This window comes from Poecile atricapillus, chromosome Z, assembly GCF_030490865.1.
Source record: "Poecile atricapillus isolate bPoeAtr1 chromosome Z, bPoeAtr1.hap1, whole genome shotgun sequence".
Lineage (NCBI taxonomy): Eukaryota > Metazoa > Chordata > Aves > Passeriformes > Paridae > Poecile > Poecile atricapillus.
Window position 1 is genome coordinate 29,902,564 of NC_081289.1, and position 23,430 is coordinate 29,925,993.

Here is a 23,430-nt window from a genome sequence, read left to right on the forward strand (position 1 = left end):
CCCGCAGGGGCGGCGCTGGGCGCGGCCGGGGGCGGCGGGCGGGAAGTGATGCGCTCCGCCGGCTTCCGCCAGCGGCCCGGCCGCGGCCATGGCGGGGTATTTGACTCCGCGCTTCAGGAGGATCCGCAGCCAGAGCGAGTTGCGGCCGCGGCGGGGGAGCGGGCGGCGCCGAGGTGGGTGAAGAGCGTCATCCCCGTCTCTCCGCCGCAGCGGCTTTTCCCCCGCAGTGTCGGAGGAGCCGGGGTGCAGAGCGGGCTGCGAGGGACAGGTGCCTGCCCTTTGTGTTAGCACTGCCGGTGCCGCGGATGGGCGAGCGAAGGGCAGGACGGGGCTAGCGAGGTTCGACACTGAACGGGGGTGAGAGGAGCTTCCTCTGGCAGCTCCCCTGGAGCTGAGCTTACGGGGGCCGCCGCTGGTAGGGCTGGGCTGGCTGTTCGACCGGGAGCCAGGCGCGACTAATGCACTGCAAACACTTGATTTGGCTGGGAGCGATGTATGAGGATAAACTGCGGGCTCCGGAGCAGCCCCCCCAGTGAGGCTGAGAGCGCTGGGGCTGCTCAGCCGGGAGAAGAGAAGGCTCGGAGGTGTCCCTTCAAGTGTCTAAACAGAGAGTTCAAAGCGGATGAGCCAGACGCTCTTCAGTGGTACCCAGAGAGGGTGTGATATCGTGTGACCATCATGGTTTCTGGAGATATTCAAAACCTGTCTGCATACCGTTCTGGGTGGCCTTGCTTGAACAGGGAGGTTGAACCAGACAGACCCCAGAGGTCCCTGCAAGGCTTGGCTGTTTTGTGATTCTCTAATGATCTATGTACACAGCACATACATACAATATGTCTGGTCATAACAATGACAAAAAAAACCTTCCTTGCATGTTTTTAATGGATTTTTGTTCTCTTTTCTTGACTTTACCATAGTGGATGTGAGTCAGCTTACAAGAAGGACTGAGTCAAGAAATATTATCTTTGTAAAATTCAGCTGTTTTGTTTGTTGGTTTTTTTTTTAAAGACTTTTTTTTTTAATCACAATGTAATTTTTTTAAAAATATTAACATATAGGTTTATAAATTTGTAAAACTTACATATAAATATTTTGCAGACTGCGATGGTCCTTTTCAAGCAACTCAGCTGTGGAATAGTATTATACATGCCCTTCACAATCAAGTGGAAATCAAAAGACGTAGACAGCACCTGAAAACATACAGAAACTGTTTCACCGGCTCCAATGCTGTTGATGTGGTACTGAGCCATCTTATGCAAAGCATGTACCTAAGCTGCAGTGATATTTCTCGGATGAAGGGGGTCCGTGTATGCCAAGCATTGATGGATCACAAAGTGTTTGAGCCAGTTGGAGCTAAGCTTTACTTATTCAAGAATGGGAAAGAAACAGAGTTTGAAGACACAGACACTAGCCTCTATAGATTTGTAAATAGCAGTCTTGATCCTCTTCCAAGAAAGAGTAAGGACAATGAAAGCTTGTCTCCTGAGCAAATCTGCAAACAGAAAATGAAAAGATATTCCAAGTGAGTTACTTTGATCTATTCTAATTTTTCTCTTTTTTTTTTTTAAGTAAGTTAAGGAGAGTTACCTTTAAATGAAATTATGTCTGTCTAAACCAGGTGTTGGAGACTTCTGAAAAGTCTATGCCAGTTTTGAGAAATGTCATGTCTAAGCTGTAGATGCTACCAGGTATTTTTGGGTAAAGTGTTTTGATCTGCCCTTTGTTGTTTGGAGTAGAGTCTGCCACAGTAGCATAAGCCTAGGAATTACTCAGTTTTGCTATCAATTGTGCCGAAATCTGAGAATTAGCATGAGTGAGCTAGTTACTGAAAGCTGGTAAGTGAAGTGGAACTAGCAAGCAGTATATGGAATTAATGTCCTTGCCCTTTCCACAGAGGAGATGTGGATGATAGCAGCAGGATAGATTCCAGAGATAATGAAGCCCTAAAGTTCTGATTTAAGATCAATTTAGTAAGTACCAGAAAGACAAATGTGTTCTAATAGTATCTGCTATACATCTAACTTTTTTTTTCCCTGCCTAAGCAGAACAAAGTGTGACACAACACTTTCAAACCCCTTGGCATTGGAAGCAGCTGATAAAAAGAGGGTTGAGGAGCTTCTTCAATCAATATATGTTCATGCCTCTTTACCTCCAAAGATCATGGTTAATGAACCAACTCGCCTGCTCTCAAAAGGAGGTGAGGATTAAATTGTTTCTTTTTAAAACTTGATTGTTCTTTACTGTATCTTAGAGTGAGTGCCCCATTTCTGTTAAACAGTGCTCCACGGAGACATAAATTTAACCTGTCAGTAGTGGCAAAATATCTAAAGTGTTAAAGGGGTAAATGCTTGTAGTAACTAAACAGAAGGAAACACAACAGGGTTATGTTTTTGCATAGTGGTGCTGTTTATGAAAATACTACTAAAGAAGGAAGTAGGTCTTAAGATTAAGAATATCTTTATTATGTGATTCCTTTGCTTTTCAGTTGACTTTTTTTCTTCTACTAATTAGTTTATTCTGAATCCTAATATGATGGGAGAGGCCCCTTTTTTTTTAGCATTCCTATTTTGATCCCTTCTTACCCAACACAGCTATTCACACTATGCTATTACTGTATTTTCATTGAACACTTCAAAAAATTCTTGACTGAGAAAAACCCAAAGGTTAGTTGTTTACATAAGATCTTGTTTCTGAGGGCTGTTTGTTTGTTTGTTTATGGTATCAGTAATAGAAGATGTCTGGAAACAGCAAACTCTGCTACGACTGCTTCAGTTAATTGATGTTCCCCTTCTAGAAGATATCTTGGCATCTTCAGTGAAGACAAAATCAGACAGTTTTGGCAAAGAAGACGACATGATTATCTCAAATACTTTCCTGGACAGAGAGATTATGTGTAGCTTAAACTTGCCTGAGTAAGTTACATATCTATGGAATGGATTTGTTAGTAAAGGCTTTATTTTACTCTTGATCAAATATTAATGTTAAGAGAACAAATAAACATCATTATGCTTGTGTACTTGTAGACAGGGGTGGCATTAGTGTGATTAAGTTCTTTTCAGAAGTGGTAAGTGATTTCACACAAAGCGTATGTTTAGAGTTGGACATTTGGGCATTTTAAGAAAATATTAAAACTTTAACCTTTAGTGTTGTAAACACTCCTAGTTTCTAGGCCAGATTCTTTACTCTTAGGTCTCTGTAACAGATATTAGAACTAGAAAAATTTTATTCTGAGGCTTTTTGTTTGTTTGTCATAGCTCCTGGTGGCCATGGTGTGAAGATACAAAATCAATAAGGCATCTATTGTTAGCAAGAGAAAAGGAGAAACTAAGCTGTAGCACTGAAGAATGCTTATATAATGAGAATATAAAAGTGGCTGCATGTTGACAAGTGCTCTTTTCCTTAAATCTCTTCCTATTGTAGTGCTCCTGGTTAGTGTACTTTGGCTCATCTCGATCTTACTTCTAATAATATACTTCTAATGAGTATGTCAAGGCTCATGTGAATGTCTTAGGCATGACTATTTTTGTCAAATTAATAGTTTTTATCTGCAACTTCATATTCTTTCTTTCTGTTCTCCATGATAAAAATGAGATTCTGTCAATCTTAAATAACATTTGCAACTTGTGTTTGGTTCAGATCAAATTATTTTACATCCAGAATCAGATAAAAGTAATGTCCCTCTGCCCCGCACATTTCTATGATTTTATATTCCTTCTGTACAAAATGGTTGAGACTTTTGCCTCTGATTTCTGGCTTCTTTCAAAAATAAATTATGCACCTGAATTTTAGGTGCGTAATTAAGTTATATTTTCTTTCCTTAGTTTAGACAGAGACAACAAATGCTTGTGAAAACTCATGTCTTTATAGTAGGTTATATAATAAACTGCTTCTGCAGTGTTCTGTGATTTAACCTACTTCTATTTTCCTTTTTTTTCAAAGTTATTTTTTTCTCTTCTGTAAAGATCAGTTTTTTTCACCCTGGTTAGCCCTGGTGGGTTCTCAATGTGTGTGTTGGAGTAATGGTGGGGTGCTGTTTGGTTTTTAAGTACTAACTGAATTCCTGGGGTCAGTGACAGTCTGGCATGATTGCAGCTTGTTTTGATCTCGGTGTATCTCATGTGTATTGCCTTTAGCACAGGAAAAACATGGAAGCTGCTCATTCTGAGAAGGTTCTTGAACAGCTGTAGCGAAATAAGTTAGACAAACTGCTTAATAAACCACTTTGGCATTGTGGTTCATATATGGGACTATACCTGCATGATTATTTCTATCTATTTTGTTTAAAGGATTAAATGGACCCTGAGATAGCTCCGTTGCTTAAAGCATGGTTCTAATCACACCAAGATTCAGTCCCATTTACTTGAGTTGGATGCAATGATCCGTGTGTGTTCCTTCTGACTCAGAATATTCTATGAATCTGTGAAAATAAAAGTAGGTAGAGCATTTTAAAGCAAGCATTAAAACTGCCTTTTTCTTTTACAGGCTTGACAGTTGGCTCTTTGCTGCAATTGAATGCTTGGAGTATTTTCCTGACGAATTCCTAGTGATGGTTAGTCAGCAGTTATCTCAAAGCACTAACGACCCCAGCAGTCTGAATACATACAAGAAGATTATTTTTGATGTTATAATTAAATATTACAGTCAAAAAAAGGACTCTCTTCTTGCCACTCAGGATTTTGATATTCATTCAGGAATTATAGAACTTATAGGTAAGAGCAACCTGGAACAAAAAATACGGATGAAAGCTGTGTAGAGGATGTCACTAAGCATCAGTTGACTGATTCATGACACCATTTGCAATGCCATTGCAGATGCACTTTTTAGGTTGGAAGGAAATGCTCAAGATCACTATTAAGAACCTCTACTCAAGACAAGAACAAATTTCAATGTTAGAGCAATTTGCTTAGGGCCTGGTCCAACTGAATTTTGAAAATCTGGAAGGATAGAGATTCACCAACCTCTGTGGGTAACTCTTTCGACGTGTAACTATTTTCATTGTGAAAGTTACTTACCCCAAGTCAGAATTTGCCTTATTGCTACTACTAAGTAATAACATAAAACTAAAATAATTGCTATAAAGTTTTTCATGTTAACCAGAATAAGGTTTTTAAAGTTATGGACATAGGGTCCTTTTTAGTAAGAGAAGTTTTTTAAAATTATAAAAGGGACTATTAAGAACTCCCCCATCACATCCATATGAGTAAACCAGAATGGTTTCATTTAAATACAAGTTTAAGATTAATCCTACCTAAATAGGTTTTGTTGCTGCTGCTTCAGTCCTATTGGGTTGTGCCTTAACCCCAGCTGCCAACTAAATACTTCAAAGCTGCTCACTCACTGCCTGCTGCCACTCTGCCCCTGGGAGGGAGGAAGAATTAAAATTTGTGGGTTGAAAAATGAATCCTTTAAAAACTGGAACAACATGAAATTTTGTTTGGAAGGAAACCCCCCGAAAAGTTTGGGTTATTATTGGGATTTAAGTAAGTATTCGTGACTCTGAAAATGAATAGTAACATTGTATATGCTGTTTTACTCCATGGCAGAAAAAGGAAAAACAGATCAAGCTCTAGAGGCATTACAACTTTATCTTAAATTATTAGCACCGAATATTAGTGAAGAACTTCACAGACTCCTCACATTCCTAGCCATTGCGTCAGAATCTGAGGGCTACAGATTGCAAAAACAAGTAAGAATCTGTTCTGCTTAATGTGAAAAATAGCATTTTCTCATAGTAAAGCTAACATTTTTGTTCAGTTGGAAGTATTCTCTTTACTGCCTTACTGTGTGGTCAGTTTCCTACTGATAACATCCCATTATACTTAGTCTTTGCTAGCACACTGCAAGTCAGTCTAATGCCAAATCTGGGTACTACTTTTTCTAGTTTGAGAACAGATTTGTGATCATCAAGACTTGTACAAAGTTCATCTTACAAAACAGGACACTGTCAAAACCACAGGCAGAACTGCTGACTCAGTTTCTGATGGACAATCACTCCGAGCTCTTTAAGGTATCATTCTCCTTTCATCATTGACTTCATCATTTTAAATGTTAAATGCCATGAATTGCCTTTTTTTGAGTATGACAAGTTTGAGGAACTATGTTTAATGTTCCATTTGTTACAGTTTAATAGTACCGCCAAACAGGGTGGGAAACTATTCCAGACTATGGAGGACAGATTTTTGAAAGCTTTGCAAACCTTTATAAATTACATCTTCTCTTTATTTGCATGATTTATATTAGGGAAATATTTTAAATATTAATAATTTTTATAGGGTCATTTTGGTACCTTGTTGGTAATGAATGTCTGCTAAAAATTTAGGTATCTTAGTGTCTTTCTCCTTTAGAAGTTCACTGGCATACTCTGAGTGGGAGAAAAATGGCATGCTCTTGTACCCCAGCGTATGTGTATAGCGTTGACAACTCTGAAAGATTCTTCAGTGTTTTGGAATATAAACTTCTAAATTGAAGAAAACAAATAGAACCACTAAATGCTAGTAGCCTTTCTATTAAACTTGATGAGCTGTGTAAACATGCAGGCTTTTTATAATCTCCTTAATTTATATTCCATTATATTGTCACACATGAAAAGATGAAACTTTACCATACCCTATAAAAATAAGGTTCACAGAAATTTGGTTTCAGTAAAATACTGGTTTTTATTTTTATACAACACATCCATATCCACTTCTGGTTTCAGGTCAAGACTTGAGAGATTTTTTAATTAGTTCCAGTTTAGTTTGACAGGATTAATTGGTTAGTGAGGGTTTTGTATTTGTTAGTACACAGCCAACCCCCCTCTTAAAATTTGTATTAAGGGTTCTGACATGAGGGTTGGGGCTTTGATTCCCCAGTGGAGTTAGGGCCAGAACTGTGTAGCAGTGACAGCGAGTGGACAGATGTTCACTCTGACAGCTGCAACTGAGAGCCTGTGCAAAAGCTGAAATTAGCTTTACACTGCAGTTTTTGCCATAGAAAACAACATCTAGAACTTTTTGTTTCCTATTTCTTTAGCCAGATATACAAGAAATAAACATATATATCTTAGTAAAACTATGTGTTTTAGTGCAATTCTGTGAGAGAGTTTGAATGTGTACCTAAATAAATGTGGGCATAGATTCTTCTGCATTTAACTATGTGTTTTTAAATTGGTCTGAAAGCTTTAGATTTTCAAAATACAGGACTATTGCTTTTGTAATGTTTTCTTTGTTGGGTTGTGTTTTCAGGCTCCTTTAACTCTTCTGGAACTAACGAGTAGGAGACTTCAGAGTTTGATAGAAGGGCAAGATCCAGATATCAATTCAGGTAGATTATAGGATAAATTTTTATATAAGTTATTGTATACAAACTGGTTTATCATCAGTTGACTGTAATTGTGCATAGACTGTTGTTTTCCTTTGTTAGAAGTGAAGCATTAGGGGGATTAGTGGCTAATGCACTAAATACTAAATTATATAAATTATATGTTATCTGCAAAATCAGTCTGAATATTGGAAAACAAGGATTGTATTAATAATCTGGTTTGGACACATTACAATTTTTTAATGGTTTTTTTTTACCAAATAATTACTTCTGGAAATAGTAGTGCAAAATGTGCTTCCTGAAGTGATTTGCTTCTAATTTTGCTTGTGAATATGATGGGACTTTGTATTTAGGAACAGTATTCTTCTATTTTTGCCACCTACAAATTCTCAAAGAACTCAGTAGTTCAAGGTTCTGATAGATGACTTGAGCATAGACTTTGATTGTTTAGTGTTTTGACTGTTAAGTGTTTTGAAGAACTCTCTCCTTTTTTTGGGTAAGCATAAAGTTTATTAAGATCTTAGGACTTAAGCATCCAAGTGTCAAATGCCTTCCTTTTAGGCTACACTACCCTTCTGTATGTGGAGTTAACGCTTTTCAGCTTATTTCTTTTGAGCTAACGTTCCATCTGGCCTTTCTGCCAAAAATATCCTGCAACACTGATTAAAAGGGTTGGCTTAAATAATTTAATTTCTCTCTGACTCTGTCTTCTTAGACTCCTGTATTGCCAGTTCATTGTGTGCTTAAACACCAAAGCGAAATCACTCAGGAACCAAATTACACTAAATTATTTTGCTGTGTAATATTATATTTAATACAGCAGCTGCCGGAAAAGTAGTTTGGTACAGAATCTTTTACTGTCTGTGTTGGGTTCTGGAATGAGCCCAAATTCCTTCCAGTTCAGTGTTCTGAGAATCACGTATTGTGAATCCAAAGAATAGAGATGAGCAACAGTGGAAAAAGCTGCCTGTGTGTAATATTCTCAGAGCCTGTGTGATCTCCATTGACACACTGAACAGATAACTGAAGTACAAACCCTGTACTACATTTTTCCTACTAAGTTTTGGGGTTCCAATCTGTAAATGCATACAGGTTCCATCTACTTGTCGAAGTAGTTTGATCTGATTGTAAGCTTTCTGGCATGGCATATTCCTGTTTTCCTGTGTGCCTTATATTCTGGTGTCATTTTCCCTTTTCTTTCCAAAATCTTTCCTAGGAGCTATTGAGCATTCTTAGCTGGTGAACTTCTTAAATCTGGGTGGGAGCAGGAGGGAAGGCTGGGAGACCCAGATAAGAAAAGGGGTCAGTCAATTGCAGGAAGGTAATCCTTAGGTCTGCTGGAAATCAAAAAGACTAAAACCAGTGGGAGAACTCCGGGGTTGGCTTTAATCTAGTAAGACACTTGAAACCACAGGACTAAAGATTCATGCTGAAGTTCTAAGAGTTAATCTCTGCCAGTTGTTAAGCTTTCCCTTTTGAAAGAGCTGTCTTTTTTCTTCATGTGATTTTACTAAACCATAAAAAGTATTGATGTTTGTCAAACATACTGTAGAAGAAGGGAAGGACAGGTCCATGTGAAAACTCTGCCAGCTCAGGTTAACACTATTATCTATATGAAGCCTAAAGATGATGGTGTTTATAAAGGCAGATTAGTAAGAATTTTTTCCCCTCTAGACAACTGACACTTCTTCAACTAAATTGCTCTCTAATAAGTATAGGAAGAAAAAGTGTCTGTGGAGTAGCTGAATGCCAGTCTTTCTTCAGGCCAGAACTCACCTGCCCAGTGAGGAGGCTTGAGTCCATGCAGGGCAGTATTTACTGCAGAGATTCACAACCTTTTTATAGCTAGGTTGTGCTGAGTTAAGGGTCTGTCTTGTATCACCTCTACTTCTGGTGCCCAAACCATGCTCAGCTGTCACGTAGAAGCTCTTAATTTCTGTGTCTGATTTTTGTAGTGTGGTTTAGAGGCAACTATTTCTCCAAAAGTATTTATTCACTTGCATTAGGTACTAAGCCTTGCTACAGATCTGATTTACTCACAGGGAATCTTTAGATCCTGAGAAATGCAAGGTGTCATTCTTATTGTATAGTGCTCTTTATTGTGGTTTCTCTGTGAGAACTGTATTTGCATTGTCTTGCAGGCCTGTTTACAATACAGAATCTTCTATCATACTGTACTTGTAACACTGCTTTTCAGCTTTATTTTTGCAATTAATATTTAGATTTCCGTCCATTATGGAGAGTTGTATGTTTCACATTGCTTGTAGATGTAATCACATCTGAACTGGAATATCAGTGTATCTGTATTTCTTATCATATTTTTTAACGAGGCTTTTACATGATGCATGAAACTTAATTTGAACCTCTGATTTCTTACAAAGGCTTCACCTTCTGTCAACGCATTACAACTAAAGAATATGAAGATCAAAAGCAACAAACCAATCAGTATCTTCTAGCACTGATTCAAGAGATGGACAATGACCCTACTGTTCCTTTGAAGCAAAAGAAGAAATTAATCAAAGAATTCCGAAAATATCATTCTTTTGTCTACTGTAGTGGCTGTAAAACTACATGTGCATTTTGTACTCCAAATGGTTAGACTTCAATACAGCTTTTTTTAATCTTTTTTTAAAAGAGTGGAGGAGGCACATGAAAATTGCTCATAAAAAAATGTTCTTCTCTTACATCTTTACATCTTCAGCTTCAGGAAGCTACAACTATCAAAATTACTATGCTACTAAAAAGCATTAACTCTAATTAATCTTTTAAGCAAAATATACTTAATTATTTGTAAGTAAGTAATAACAGCACACTGCTTGGGCTGCCTTGAGTTCAAGGTTTGGCACTTTCTTCCATCTGTCCCACAGCCCCATGGCTTTCTATCTGAGCCACATCCAAGTTTTGAGCTGTGCTTGGGTTAATAAGTCAGTAGGGGTTTTTAGTCTTTTCTGTCTTTAATTAATAATAACTTCATCACATCTTAAACTGTGGGTTATGACTCCTGTGGGTATTGTAAAAGTGTACAAAGTGTGTAAAAAATGTTGGAAGTAGGTCAGTGGGTTTTGAATCTGCAGCAGGAATGCTTTATTAGGCAGGGGAGCTGTGTGTGCTTGCAGTCAGTAATTACCTGTTGTTACTGCCTCCCTACTCTGGCAGACTGAGCTGCTGCTAACTGAAGTAAAAAGTTATGTTTTGAAGAAACCTGAGATACAATTACCTTGATTTAGATCTTAGTATACTTAAGTAATTTATTTTAATATGAGGATATTTTGATAATGTTGTTATTTATCATAAATACTTTGGTAATGTTTATGAATTCATGGGGCAAAGCTAGAAAGTATATTGGCCTGTCTTGACATATTGATGGTTAACTGTAAATCAACAAGGAAGTGTTGATTTAAATCATTAAATCATGGCATCATAGAATGGTTTGGGTTGGAATGAATCTTAAAGATCATCTATTACCACACCCCCTGCAATGGGCAGGGACACATTTTACTAGACCAGGTTGCTCACAGCCCCATCCAACCTGGCCTTGAACACTTCCAGGGATGGGAGGCATCCACAACTCCTCTGAGCAACATGTTCCATTGCCTCACCATCTTCACAGGGAATAAATTTTTCCTAATATTGAATCTAAACCTGTTCTCTTTCAGTTTGAAGCTGTTCCCCCTTGTCTTGTCACTACAGTATGCCCTTGTGAAAAGTGCCTCTCCAGATCTCTTTGTAGGCTCCCTTAAGGTACAGGAAGGCAACAGTTAGGTCACCCCAAAGCCTTCTCTTTCCTAGGCTGAACAATCCCAATTGTGTCAGCCTCTTTTTATAATATGTGATAGGGCTTACATTACTTCATCCTTGCAACAGACCTTTAGTCATGTATTGGACAAAGCCTCAAAGACTTGATATTGGAAGGGACCTCTGGTCTTGTCTCACCACTCAGGTTGGAGTTGATTAGTGCAGACTGCTCAAGGACTTTCTCAGTTGAGTTTAGAGTAGCTTCAAATACATATATGCCACAGTCTATTGGATGAGTCTGAGACTGGTGAAAGTCTAGACCACAGTATTTAAAAACAGGCAAACAAACCCTACCTTCACACAAAAAAGAAAAAAACCCCAAAACAACCAAGATAAACTGCCTTATGCTTAGGCAGAATTTCTTGCACTGCCTCCTGTCCTTTCACTGGCACTGCTGAATTGTCTGGCTCAGTCTTCTTCACTCCCTCCCGTGAGCATTCTCATCAAAGCACTCTCAGCCTCTTCCCTGTGTGACAGATCCTCTACTTCCTTACCATTTTCTGGACTAGCTCCACTATAAGCATGAATTTTTTTTAGGGTTTTTTTTTTTTCTGTGAATGTGCTGCTTTAGGTATCTCCATCCTCCTGTAGGCTTCAAACATAGTCAAGTCAGCAGGATACCAAAGCTTTCTTAAAACAAGTGCTGATTTGTTTTTAAATTGACAGTTATACTGTAAGATATAAACAGCACAACTTCTTACCTGTATACTTCGTTAACTTGCATATTTGAAATAGCCTTATTTAAATTACTTGTCCCTATTAAAAATCAGGGAATTTAGTTGAAATCTCTGTCCATGAATCCCTGTTTATGCACTTGCTATTTAACTATGACTCACCAGTGTGAAATAAATAATTTCTAGAGGAGGGAAAACATCCAAGTTTCCCCTTTCAGAGGTGAATGCCATAAATCCTATTGTACAGGGCCATATATTCTTTTTCTAGCCCTATGTGGGGTTTTGGTCATTCTCCCAGAAGAGGGAGCATATACAGAAGCAGGTTATTGAGACTAGTAAACAGGGAAGTATTTCCTAAGTGCTTCTGGTGTTGAGTAGTAGAAGAAAAATATTTTAGTTGTTTGTTTTTTCTCCTAATCTCTCTCTCTGTCTGCAGTCCCTTTACTGTGTATTTACTAAACCTAGTAACAGGGAGGGATGATAATGTGGTGATTTGTAGGCTGGGTGGGCTGGGAATTGCTTTGGGAAAAACTGTTGTTAAAAAACAAATTTGCACTTTGTGATTTGATTTACAATTTTCTTGTGCTAATTTATATATAATAAAGAATTGTATAAAAAGTGGTGAGTCTTTATTTAAAGTGTGTTCATAAGGAAGAGGCAGCTCGAGGGTGTAGAACCAATTATTAAAGAGTAAGGAAGTGTTCCAGGCAGCAGTTTATAGCTGCCCTGTGGTTCCTTTCAGTTCATGGGACAGGAATCTAAGATTGATCTAGTTCTGCACAGGAAAGGAAGAGATCTTTAGAGCCCTGTTTTATTCACATACCCTGACAAGAGGATCTACTCACCTTTAATCTTTAAGCCTGTTATTTTACATCTAAGGGCCCACTGAACAGGTTTGGTGAACTATAGGCTAATGGTTTTCAGTTAAATTCCAAAACTATAAAAATGTTACTGGACTTTAGAAAGTTTGTATTTTTCACATATTTTTAATGGTATTTGACAAAGAATCATGTATCAGAATCTTGGGACATGTCATTCATTTCTGTTTATTATTTCTAGCAAAGAGCTGTCAAATTAATTGCCAGTATGTATTTGTTTGAAGTAGAGAATATTCAGAGTGAAGAGTTTAGTCAAGGTACTTTTCAGTACAGTCTTACCAAAACACAAGTGATGCCACCTTCAAAGGAGGCTTGCTTCTATTCATAGAGCATTCATCTTTGCTCCTACCAAGGAAAAACTTCATTAGCACTTTCATGAGAATGTGTATGTTTCTTTAAGTCCCAGCTAAAGTATGCTGATACTTTCATGAAGCAGTTAGTTAAAAAACTAGAGCTTGGACACAAGGGCTTCTCCATGTGGCTGTCAAAGTGACTGTACCAGATTTATGTCCTACACAAGTCATACAATCTGTCCAACAATTTCTAGGTGCTTGTCTCGTGCCTTCATACCTTAGCTGCCTCCTGTGTGGCTCATGTAGCTGCTAACAGCAGGGGGAAAGTGCCCCCTTTCATTCCTTTTCAGCAGGTTAGACTTGAGGAAAGCAATCATGAGCTGGCAGTCCAAAGTAAAAAAGATCATATTCAAGAAGAAAAATTATCTCCACTCTCTGAAGCACTGGCTGCTCTCTGATGTTGCCCTTATGCAAGGTAGGCAGGTAAGGTTACAATGCTCTCTGGTTTTATATTAGGGCAGATGAGAGAGGGAATATGAGACACAACAGGATACTCCAATGCCCATTATCCACCCTGTCTGAGTGCCTGTCTGTCTTGGCAAGTAAGCAAGCCAGGTGGGGCACCCCATCTAGCCTGGCCCTCCCAGCCTTCTAGCTGGCTCTTAGCCCAGGCTTTTCCCCCTCCTGCACGCCATGCTGCACAGACTGATGGCAAAGTAACACAGCTTCTGATGCCAGAAATAACAAGTACTGGGGTAGTTGTGTTTATCCAGGATGCATGGAGAGGACACAGATGGGTCATCAGCCAGGACACAGCTGCAAGCTTTGTTCACCTTTGTGGCACCTTCTTTTCAGAAAGATGAAGGGAGTGGCAGGAAGCTTATTTGCTCAGGCATTGTTTGAAACAAAAAACAAACAAAAAAACCCCATAACCTACTAAATTAAAAACCCTTTAAAAAAAGGAATTGTTCAAATTACTCTTTTGTCAAAGCCTAAGCATACAGTGCATAATAGCAGTGGTCACATTTCAAGTCAATTTCTCTCACAGCTACTCACTAAAATAAGTAAAAATAAAACTCATTTATTTCTTTTCAGGAGAGGCAACATCAAAGGCTCCTTTTGAGATGTGTTTAATGCCCATTTAGTGGAATATGTGAGTTAGAATAATACTCACTTTGGAAAAAAAAAAAGAAACCCATTTCTTCTTACTATGTATTAGCATCACACCAGTATAAGCATTTTATATTTTTATTGCCTCATGCACTGAGGTGTTCTGCAATAAAAATACAATGAAGCTATCAGAAAAGATACAAACATAATGAAATCGCAATGAACATATTATTTCACAGTATTACACTTGTAAAACTCTATTTCTAAACTCTTAAAATTATTTTCTCTCAACCCAATTCAATACAGGAAAGCTAAAACACAATCCTAGCTGATGGAAAAGAGGTTGTAGTTCAAGGAATTCCATTCTAAGTAAATCAATGGAATAACAACATATCCAACTATGCTACCTATATATCAAATTTCTCTTCACAGATATTGTGTCCATGTTCTTCATAGTCTTCTCTAGTTACTATCATGTCTTCAAAATCATCATTTTCAGAAATGAGCTTCCCACCTTCCCAAGAATAAGTAATAGGGCTGGAAAATTAACAAAATTATTATTATTCCTCAATAGTAATTTAAAATAGAAATATGCAGTGATGATTTCCAAGACTTTTATTTAGCTGCACCTATTTAAACTACATTTTTGATTGCTAAATCAAACCATCCAGCTCCACAGAAGTTATGAGACAAAGTTTGAAACTTTAGCAGGGCTAGCTGACTTGGTTTTTAAACCAGGGCCTCTTTGAAGGCATATGTGAAGAGGGAATGACATGCCTATGTCTTTGTATTTACTTTGCAAAGACAATAATTCTTTAACAGTATTTAAAAATACTCTTTAGCAATACTTTTTAAAATGTAGATTTTTTTTTTTTGTATATTCAAAATATACTTGTTTTGTCTCCATTCCTGCAAAGATGTTTCCCCTTCCTAATCCCCGAAGTTGAAGTGGTACATAAATAATTACATGGCAGCATTCAGATGCTGAAAATTCTAAGTAAAAGACTAAGTTGTAATCTTACATACTTACATACCCACCTAATGACAATACAGTCTTATTTATCTGTTTACAGCAAAAAAGCTGACCCTAAAAACACTAACTTTATTAGCAGAGCAAGCAGGTGATCTCTGGTTTATTTGGCTTGTCTGAAAATACACTGATTTAAAACATCCTTCTTGCACAATTTCACTTAATATTTAAGTTAATGCCTTTACTCAATCTACTTTCTTAATCAGCAAAAGAAACCCTACTTTATTGATTGTTCTGCTAGAAAGATAAAGCCCCTTCTATTTAGTAGTTTAGGACTTACTTTTCAGGAAGAACAACGGAAACATCGTAGTCAGTTGGAGTAAGACATCGAACTTCAGAATAAACCCGATCTCTGAAGCCCGGAAAAAGGGTGTTTCCCCCAGTCAGAACTATGTTCTTGAAGAAATGAGGCTGCATTTCTGTAAAATAATTAAGTAAATATGTAGTTAAGAGACAGAACATATATCTAAAGATTAAAGGTGGTGATTTTTCCATTTTTGTTATGCATTTGAACAGAAGAAATATGCATATAAAAAATTTATGATCATCTAATCAGCATATCAGTTAAACAGAAATATGAGAAGGTGATCAAGCACCCTGTGGTCTCCCTGCTTTCAGAATTTGGCTTTGATAACTACTGCTTTCTTATATTTATAAATTACACATTTGCCAACAAAATTCCCCTTTCAAAAGGGGTTTTAAGTGGCACAGGCTTTTTATGAGTACATTAATAGCGTAAATGCTGCCATACTTATATGGCATCATAAAACCTAAGAAAGTCTTTTTTGTAATAATAACAATAATTACCTTTACATAATCTATGAAATGGAAGCCTTAGTATTATCATTACTTAGTGTTACTATTACTTAGTATTGCTTCTGACAAAGAGCAGTCAGAAAGGTTTTACCTTCTTTTTTTGATACTTAAATTACTGACTTTTGGTCAGTTTCACACCAAATGAAACCAAGCCATTACAACATACTTCCTTTTCCCACCCCCCTTTCAAATTATTTTAAGGCTATACCTTCAGGTAAATTCTGAATAGAATAAACAATGGCTTCCGGAATTCCCATCTCTTGAATACCAATATCCGAAGGATGGAAAAGTATTTCTGGAACTGCAAATCTTTCATTTGTTAGACGAAGTATTTGTTCACCAGTCTTGTATTTTCCACTTAACACCATCTCTTCCCTTGGCTATATTGAAGACATGAATAGTACCCACTGCTTAAGAAAAGAAATCACATCCTAGAATACTCAGCTACTTTTTTTCATGTCCTGCAGAGGTAGGCAATGTATGCTGCCATTGTCATATTATCTATCAGCAAATTTTTTAAGAATAATGCATTCTCTGGTATTAAATCTGAAGTGACTTTGCTCTTACCAACTACAGTTTTGTTCAAAGCAAAATAAAACTGGTATGCATGAGAGTGGCTTTAAAATATAGGTCTGCTTTCAACACTATGGCTGGCTCAGTAAACAAGATAAAACTGTTAAATTGTCTTCACTGGTATTTCAGGCTCTTCTGTAATATGACTTTGAAATTTCAACCTATTTGGGTGTTTAAATGTAATTCAGAAAAACTTACAAAAAAAAAACTTCAAAGCAGAGAAAACATTTCCTAACAATGTTAAAAAAATGTTGTAATGATATAGATAAGTTATATGACAGAGCACAAATAGAGAAAGCTACAACTGTTAAATAATAGAACATAAAATGCTACGCTGGAAAAACAGTATTTTTTTCATCCCAACTTACTGAGGAAAAAACTTTACTAATTAATGCATAGCATGGAAAGATGTTACAATACAGCATTAGAAAAAAGGGAGTATTTTTAACCTCTTCACCAGACTTGTGCAGGGGAAGAGTCAAAAAAAACTTCAGAACTATCATTACCTTACAAAATCCCTTTTTGATTGTGCTGAAGTCTGGCAAAACATAATCTACCATTACAGTATTTTCCTCTCCTTTCAATCTGAAAAATAATGTAAAATTCAACAGAATAAAGAACAAGTTTTAAATTCCAACTATTTTATACTGACAAGACCTCTTTAACTTAACTGGAAAATTTTCTGATAAAGTTTGTTTCTACAAATAGATTATTCAGAAGTACCAACTATTACATTTAGTACCATTGCATACATACTTGGCAATGTCCATGTCTTTGTAAAAGTCTTGAGAAACATAACACACATCTTCTTTCACTTGATTAATTACATGTGTTTCATCCATAACATGTAGCTGCCTGTAAGCAACAGAAACCAAAATCACAGAGGTTTGAGAATAATTAAGTGTTCCATTTCCTCTCCAGTGTTCCACTGGAACTGAGCAACCATTGCTTTTCAGCCACAGGAAGCTCAATATCTAAACTTGTGTTCCATGTAAAAAAACATTCCTGGCCTCCTGGAGCTTAGTATTGACCTGTTTCACAGTTCAGTAAATACATTAACCTGAGGAACTAGTAAGAATACCCCATAAACATCTAGCTCATTTGATACCAAATTTCAGAGTGAAAATTAGCATGCTTTACCTGTAAGAGATTATCTCCTTTAGATGGTTTGTTAAGAGTTTCCCTCCAACATTAATCCTACAGAAGAAGAGTCACATGTGGAATTCTGTCATTATTAACTTCAGGCAGAGCAAACAGTTCTTCTAGAAAATATATACTGCAGTATACCTGATGATTGCCTCTTTCTTCTTTTTACTTCTGCAGTAAGGTACAATGTGGGTAAAAGAGTATCCGCTATCCACAATGATACAGCACAGCTCAGATGGATTATCCCGGAAATACCTGTGTGCACTAAGGGCTCCAGCTGAAATACAAAAAATTTAATTCCATTTTTATATGAACATTTAGAATTTACAGTGATATGAAGGTGTACTTGCTTTATATTTTAAATGCCTTTGACAGACTTTCAAGACCTCAATACATATTAATACAGCCAATGCATTAATTAATTTCGGCAGTGGATAAAATTGTTATATATGGCCCTATTTAATATTTTTCAGGAATTCCAGTCCATGTTCCATTTCCTCTAAAGTCTAATCACACTGATCAAGCTACAAACTTATCAAACTTATCTGAAGGAATGTTCTATGTCCAGTTATCCTTCAGAAGGGTGGTATTTTTGTTTACACATTCCCTGTGAGACACAATACATTTCATAATTGTAATGCTGTATTTTATTTGCTAACACATAATAAAATCAAACAAAAAAACCAATCCTCTCTGCCTTAAAAAGGAAAGCTATCAAAGGCTTCATGCAAATTTTTGGTAGGATTCTTTAAATGCTATCCTGCTTCAAATTCCATCTGTTATTTCTGTCATACTTACTCTCCTCAAATTTCCTGTAATTATATACCATAAAGACACTCTTTAGAAAGTAGTACAAGAGTACAGCTGGAATTTGTAGAAGAAATAATTTTAAACATGTTTAATCCACTTTTACTCAAGAGCCAGGAAGCAACCGAAATAATTTTTTTACTATGTATATACATATGTGTGTGCATGTGTGCTTGCTTATTCATTTATTTAAAGAGTTAAGCTTCAAAATACATAAATGCAAACTAGGAGGAGACATACTCACCATTTACTCTAAGAACTGCTTGAAACTGATACTCTTCAAATAGAATTTCATTCATAGATTCTTGTATTGAACTGAAGTTAAAATAAGGTTCGGTAATAATAATATTGGTATCTACAAAATCCACCTATGAAAAACACATTAATATTGCCATTGCATAAAACATAGAAATAAATAATCCCTTACCATCTTTAGCAGCAGTGAAAGATCATGTAAACCTGAAGACATGATTACCACTTGCCATATCTGTTTGTAGAAGCTGGACTTAGAATGCTTTAGGTTTGTTAAAGACTTCATGAGCAGTGATACAAATTTATCTAATTAATGGGTAAAAACATAATAGAAGGGACACTTTCATACATATCCTGATTCTGTTCCCATCCTTACAAACTGTATTCCAACATTTTAAAGAGAAATCACAGAGGGATGTGTGAAATGAAAAATAAAGTTAACAGATATTTATATTTTATACATTTAAATTATTCATGGGTAGAAAATGGCTAGCCAAAAATGATCACTAAATATGTATATGTATTTTGGCCTACTGACCCAGCTCATCCCTCCCTTTTACATTAACTATTTCTTGATCTCTTAACTACAGTGTACCCGTCTGTCAGCATTTTTTATTAACTTGAACTCTTACTTATATTGATATGATTTTCTTATGTGGGCTGCACTCAATATCAGTGAATACCTAAAAGACTAAAAAATTTTAATATTTTCCAAAGTTCTACACCAGAACTCAAAAGCATTTGCAAAAACTTAAATCCCTGTGATTTCTAATTGAAGGCATTTTCAAAGAGAACACTAAGAGAACACCTATTCTTCTCAATATTTGTTAATTCCACTAGTCGGTATTTAATTTACAAAAAATACGTAATTAAGAAAAGGCTCTTACTTGATACATTTCTTTTCCAAAGAGATAATCCCAAACCTGTCTCTGAACATCCCAGTTCACCAAGTAACCCTGCAGGAATTTAGAAACAAATTTACACTATTTAGAAAAAACAAAATCGTACTTTAAGAAAAAAAAAGTCAAACAATTAAGACTGGTAATACAAAAAAATTGACAGTTAAAATGTCTAAATTTACATTTTTAGGCTAAGGAGTAAATGTTACACAGGATTGAGGTATGTTACAAATATTCCCCATTGATACGTTAATTACTGCACTACAAAAACAACGTACATTGTGTACTGTATTTCTGTATACATTATTCTTTTTGGCAGAAGCTTGTCAGTATTCCTCAGTGCCAGGGAAAGTTATGGAGCAGATTACCTGGTGTGCCACCAGCCGGCATGTACGGGACATACACATGATCAGGTCCAGTCAGCACGAGTTTAATAAAGCTTGACTAACTTGTTCTCCTTCTATGACAAGGTGACCCACTGAGTGGAGGAGGGAATGGATGTGAATGTTGTCTACCAGGAATTTACCCAAGTCAGTAAAGTCTGACACCATTAGCCACAGCATTCTCCTGGAGAAGCTGGCTGCTCATGCCTTGGATGGATGAACTCTTTGCTGGGTAAAAGATTGGCTGGATGTCCAGGCCAGAGAGTGGTACTACATCCAGCTGGTATCCCATCACCAGAAGTGTTCCCCAGGGCTCAGTATCGGGGTCCCTGTTATCAACAATCTGAACAAGGGCATAGGGTGTACCCTCAGTAAGTTCACAGAAAGCACAAAGTTGGGTAGGACTGTTGATCTGCTGGAGGGTAAAAAAGCTCTGTAAAGATTTCTGGACAGGCTGGATTGGTGGACTGAGGACCATCTTATGTTCAGCAAGGCCAAGTGCCAGGTCCTGCACTTGCGTCACAACAACCCAATGCAGCACTACGGGCTTGGGACAGAGTGGCTGGGATACTGCCCAGTGAAAAAGGACCTGGGGGTGCTGGTTGGCAGCCACTGAGCATGAGCCAGGGTGTCCCCAGGTAGCCAAGAAGGCCCAGAGTATCCTGGCCTGTATCAGCAATGGCCAGCAGGACCAGGGCAGGGATTGCCCTCCCACACTCAGCAATGGTGAAGCCATCCCTCAAATCCTACTTTTACTTTTGTCTCTCTCCTAACAAGAAATACATTGAGGGACTAAAGCAAGCCCAGAGAAGGGCAATAAAGCTGATGAAGGGTTCAAAGAATAAATCTTATGAGGACCAGCTGAGGGAGGCTGTCTAGCCTGGAGAAATGGGAGTCTCAAGGGGGACCTTATTGCTCTCTGCAGTGACCTGAAAGACGGTTGTAGTGAGGTGGTGGTTGGCCTCTTCTCCCAGGTAACAAGTGACAGGACCTGAGGGAATGGCCTTAAGTTTCACCAGAGAATTTTAGACTGGAAACATTTTCTCACCAACAGGGCTGGCAACCACTGGCACAGGCTGCCCAAGGAACTGGCTTGAGTCACCATCCCTGGAGGTATTAAAAGATGTGCAGATGGGGCACTTAGGGACATGGATAAGTGATAGGCTGGACAGCGCAGGGTTAACTGTTGGACTTGATGATCTTAAAGGTGTTTTTCAAACTAAACAATTCTATGACTGTTAAACTTCACACTGCTGACTGATTCTTGTATGATACTACATATAACCCTGCAGCTGAGATACACAGTATGAAAACTATTCCTTAGAACAATTTAAATTTGTATTTAACATTAAACTGAAGATATCTTACTTACTTTCTGAAAGGGAAGAATATAAAAAAGACCAGAAGGATCCTTAATTTCGTCCAGTTGATTTGCCGTAAAGGTTTTTAAGCGTGCAGTCTTTGACCTGAACTGACAGTTGGGAATAACGCTGGAAAAGATTGGGAAATTTCCTATTAAATATGGCATGAGACACTTTCTTTACGCCGCTTTCATAAACAGTGTACTTTCACTCCTATTTTTGCTACTGTATTTTGGCTTTAGTCCATTAACTGGAGCCAGTTATGAGGGAAATCTTTAATTTCTGACAACTGCAGCACAGAAGAGACACCTTTTGGAAAACCAAATAGCACCCCCCACCCTCCACCGGACAGTGCTCTGAGCTGCAACCTCCACACCCTCCCACAGGGGTTCTCCCCCAACCCTGGCCGCTGGGCACAGTGTGACACGGTGTGACACGGCAGGACACGTGTGACACGGAGGGGCACAGAGGGGCAAGGTGTGACACGGCGGGACACAGTGTGACACGAAGGGGCACGGTGTGACACGGTGTGATATGGCAGGACACGTGTGACACAGAGGGGCACGGTGTGACACGGAGGAGCACGGTGTGACACGGAGGGCCACGGTGTGACACGCTGTGACACGGCGGGACACGTGTGATACGGTGTGACACTGCGGGACATGTGTGACACGAAGGGACACAGAGGGGCACGGTATGACACGGTGTGACACGGAGGCGCACGGCGCGCTGCGCGGCACGCGCCGCAGGGGCGGGGCCCGCAGCCGCCGCAGGGGCTGGGCCAGGCCGCGCCTCCCCGCGGTGTGCGCAGGCGCGCTGCGGGCCCGCGCATCGGTAAACGGCGGAGCCGCGCGGGGTCGGCGGGGTGTGGCGGTGGCGGAGGAGCAGCTGCCGTGAGGGGACGCCCGATGTCCGCCCTTCCCGCGTCCTCACCTGACGTTCGCGTGGCTGTAGCCGATCTTGGCGTTGTAGGCGCCGTTATCCAGCACCAGCGTCGCCATGTTCCCCACGGCGCCACGGCCGCCGCCGTCCCAGTATTGATCCGCCACCGCCGTGGATCTCTACGCTGACCATAGAACGGAGGAGCAGCGCGCGTGGCCCGGCGGGACGCGGGAGTGCCGGCTGCGCTCCGCCTCTGCCGCGGCGCGCGCGCCCTGCCGGTGACGCTCGCGCAGCTGCGGGAACCATTGGCCGGGCGTGACCCGGCAGCGCTCGTCACACGGGTGGGCGGGGAGGGGACGCGCCTCACCGCGGACAGCGACCGGGCCGGCAGGCGCTTCCCCGGCTTCCGTCAGCCCCGCGGGGGCGGCACCTGCGGATGTTTGGGCGACAGCCCGGTGTGGCTGTGGTTTAAAGTTACAGGCTCTGGGGATACCGCGCCTCGGGAGAAAGGTGATGAGTGAAATCGCATTGACAAGCCCGCGGCAACACGGGCCTGGGCCGTGGAAGAATGTGACACAATGGAAAGGGAGACAACTCTAAATTCCATCATCATTATTTTACTCTTACAGAATCACAGAATCAATTAGGTTGGGAAATACTTCAGATCATGGAGTTCAACCCATGACTGAACACGATGTAAACTAGACCATGGCTCTAAGTGCCATGCCCGGCCTTTCCTTAAACACCTTCAGTCAGGGATGTGACTCCACCACCTCCCTGGCAGTCCATTCCAATGTCTAATCACCCTTTTTGTCAAACAACAACAGCAAGTTCTTCCTGACATGCAACCTAAACCTCCGCTGATGAGGTTTAAGACTGTCCTGTCATTCTGTGCCTGGTTGTCTGGGAGAAGAGACCAATCTCCAGCTGGCTACAACCTGCCTTCATGCAGAAAGTTTATCAAAGCATGCATAATTAACACTTTCATTATTAACATTGTGGAAAATAGTGCTATTGGAATCCTCTGTTCCTGACCAGCTTTTGTTTTACTGAAGTCTGTGTAATATAGCACACTGTGTATATAACACACTGTGATTATAGAATCACAGAACCATAGAGCAGCACCTGGAAGAGTGCTGAAAGATCATTTGGTCCAACCTTTCATAGTAAAGGGAACCATGATGAGATAATCTAACACCTGTCCAACGCCATCTTGAAAACCTGCAATGGGA

General features: G+C 39.1%; 2 protein-coding genes across 2 annotated transcripts; one reads left to right on the forward strand and one right to left on the reverse strand.

The window, feature by feature from the left end:
* Positions 1–13: 13 nt before the first annotated feature.
* On the forward strand, positions 14–10,210 carry LOC131593038 (DEP domain-containing protein 7-like). Its single transcript, XM_058865204.1, has 9 exons — positions 14–173; positions 1,099–1,522; positions 2,046–2,197; positions 2,726–2,912; positions 4,483–4,709; positions 5,544–5,686; positions 5,882–6,007; positions 7,224–7,302; positions 9,681–10,210. Exons 1-9 carry the CDS (start codon positions 89–91, stop codon positions 9,896–9,898), a joined length of 1,641 nt encoding a protein of 546 aa, XP_058721187.1. The 5' UTR covers positions 14–88; the 3' UTR covers positions 9,899–10,210.
* Positions 10,211–14,171: 3,961 nt separating this feature from the next.
* Positions 14,172–22,496, reverse strand: LOC131573516 (actin-related protein 6). Its single transcript, XM_058827533.1, has 11 exons — positions 22,250–22,496; positions 21,328–21,445; positions 19,561–19,629; positions 18,666–18,789; positions 17,756–17,891; positions 17,609–17,665; positions 17,225–17,323; positions 16,975–17,053; positions 16,104–16,275; positions 15,360–15,498; positions 14,172–14,586 (listed from the first exon to the last, which is right to left on the reverse strand). The coding sequence occupies exons 1-11, from the start codon at positions 22,315–22,317 to the stop codon at positions 14,457–14,459; spliced, it is 1,191 nt and encodes a 396-aa protein (XP_058683516.1). The 5' UTR covers positions 22,318–22,496; the 3' UTR covers positions 14,172–14,456.
* Between the last annotated feature and the right edge of the window lie 934 nt (positions 22,497–23,430).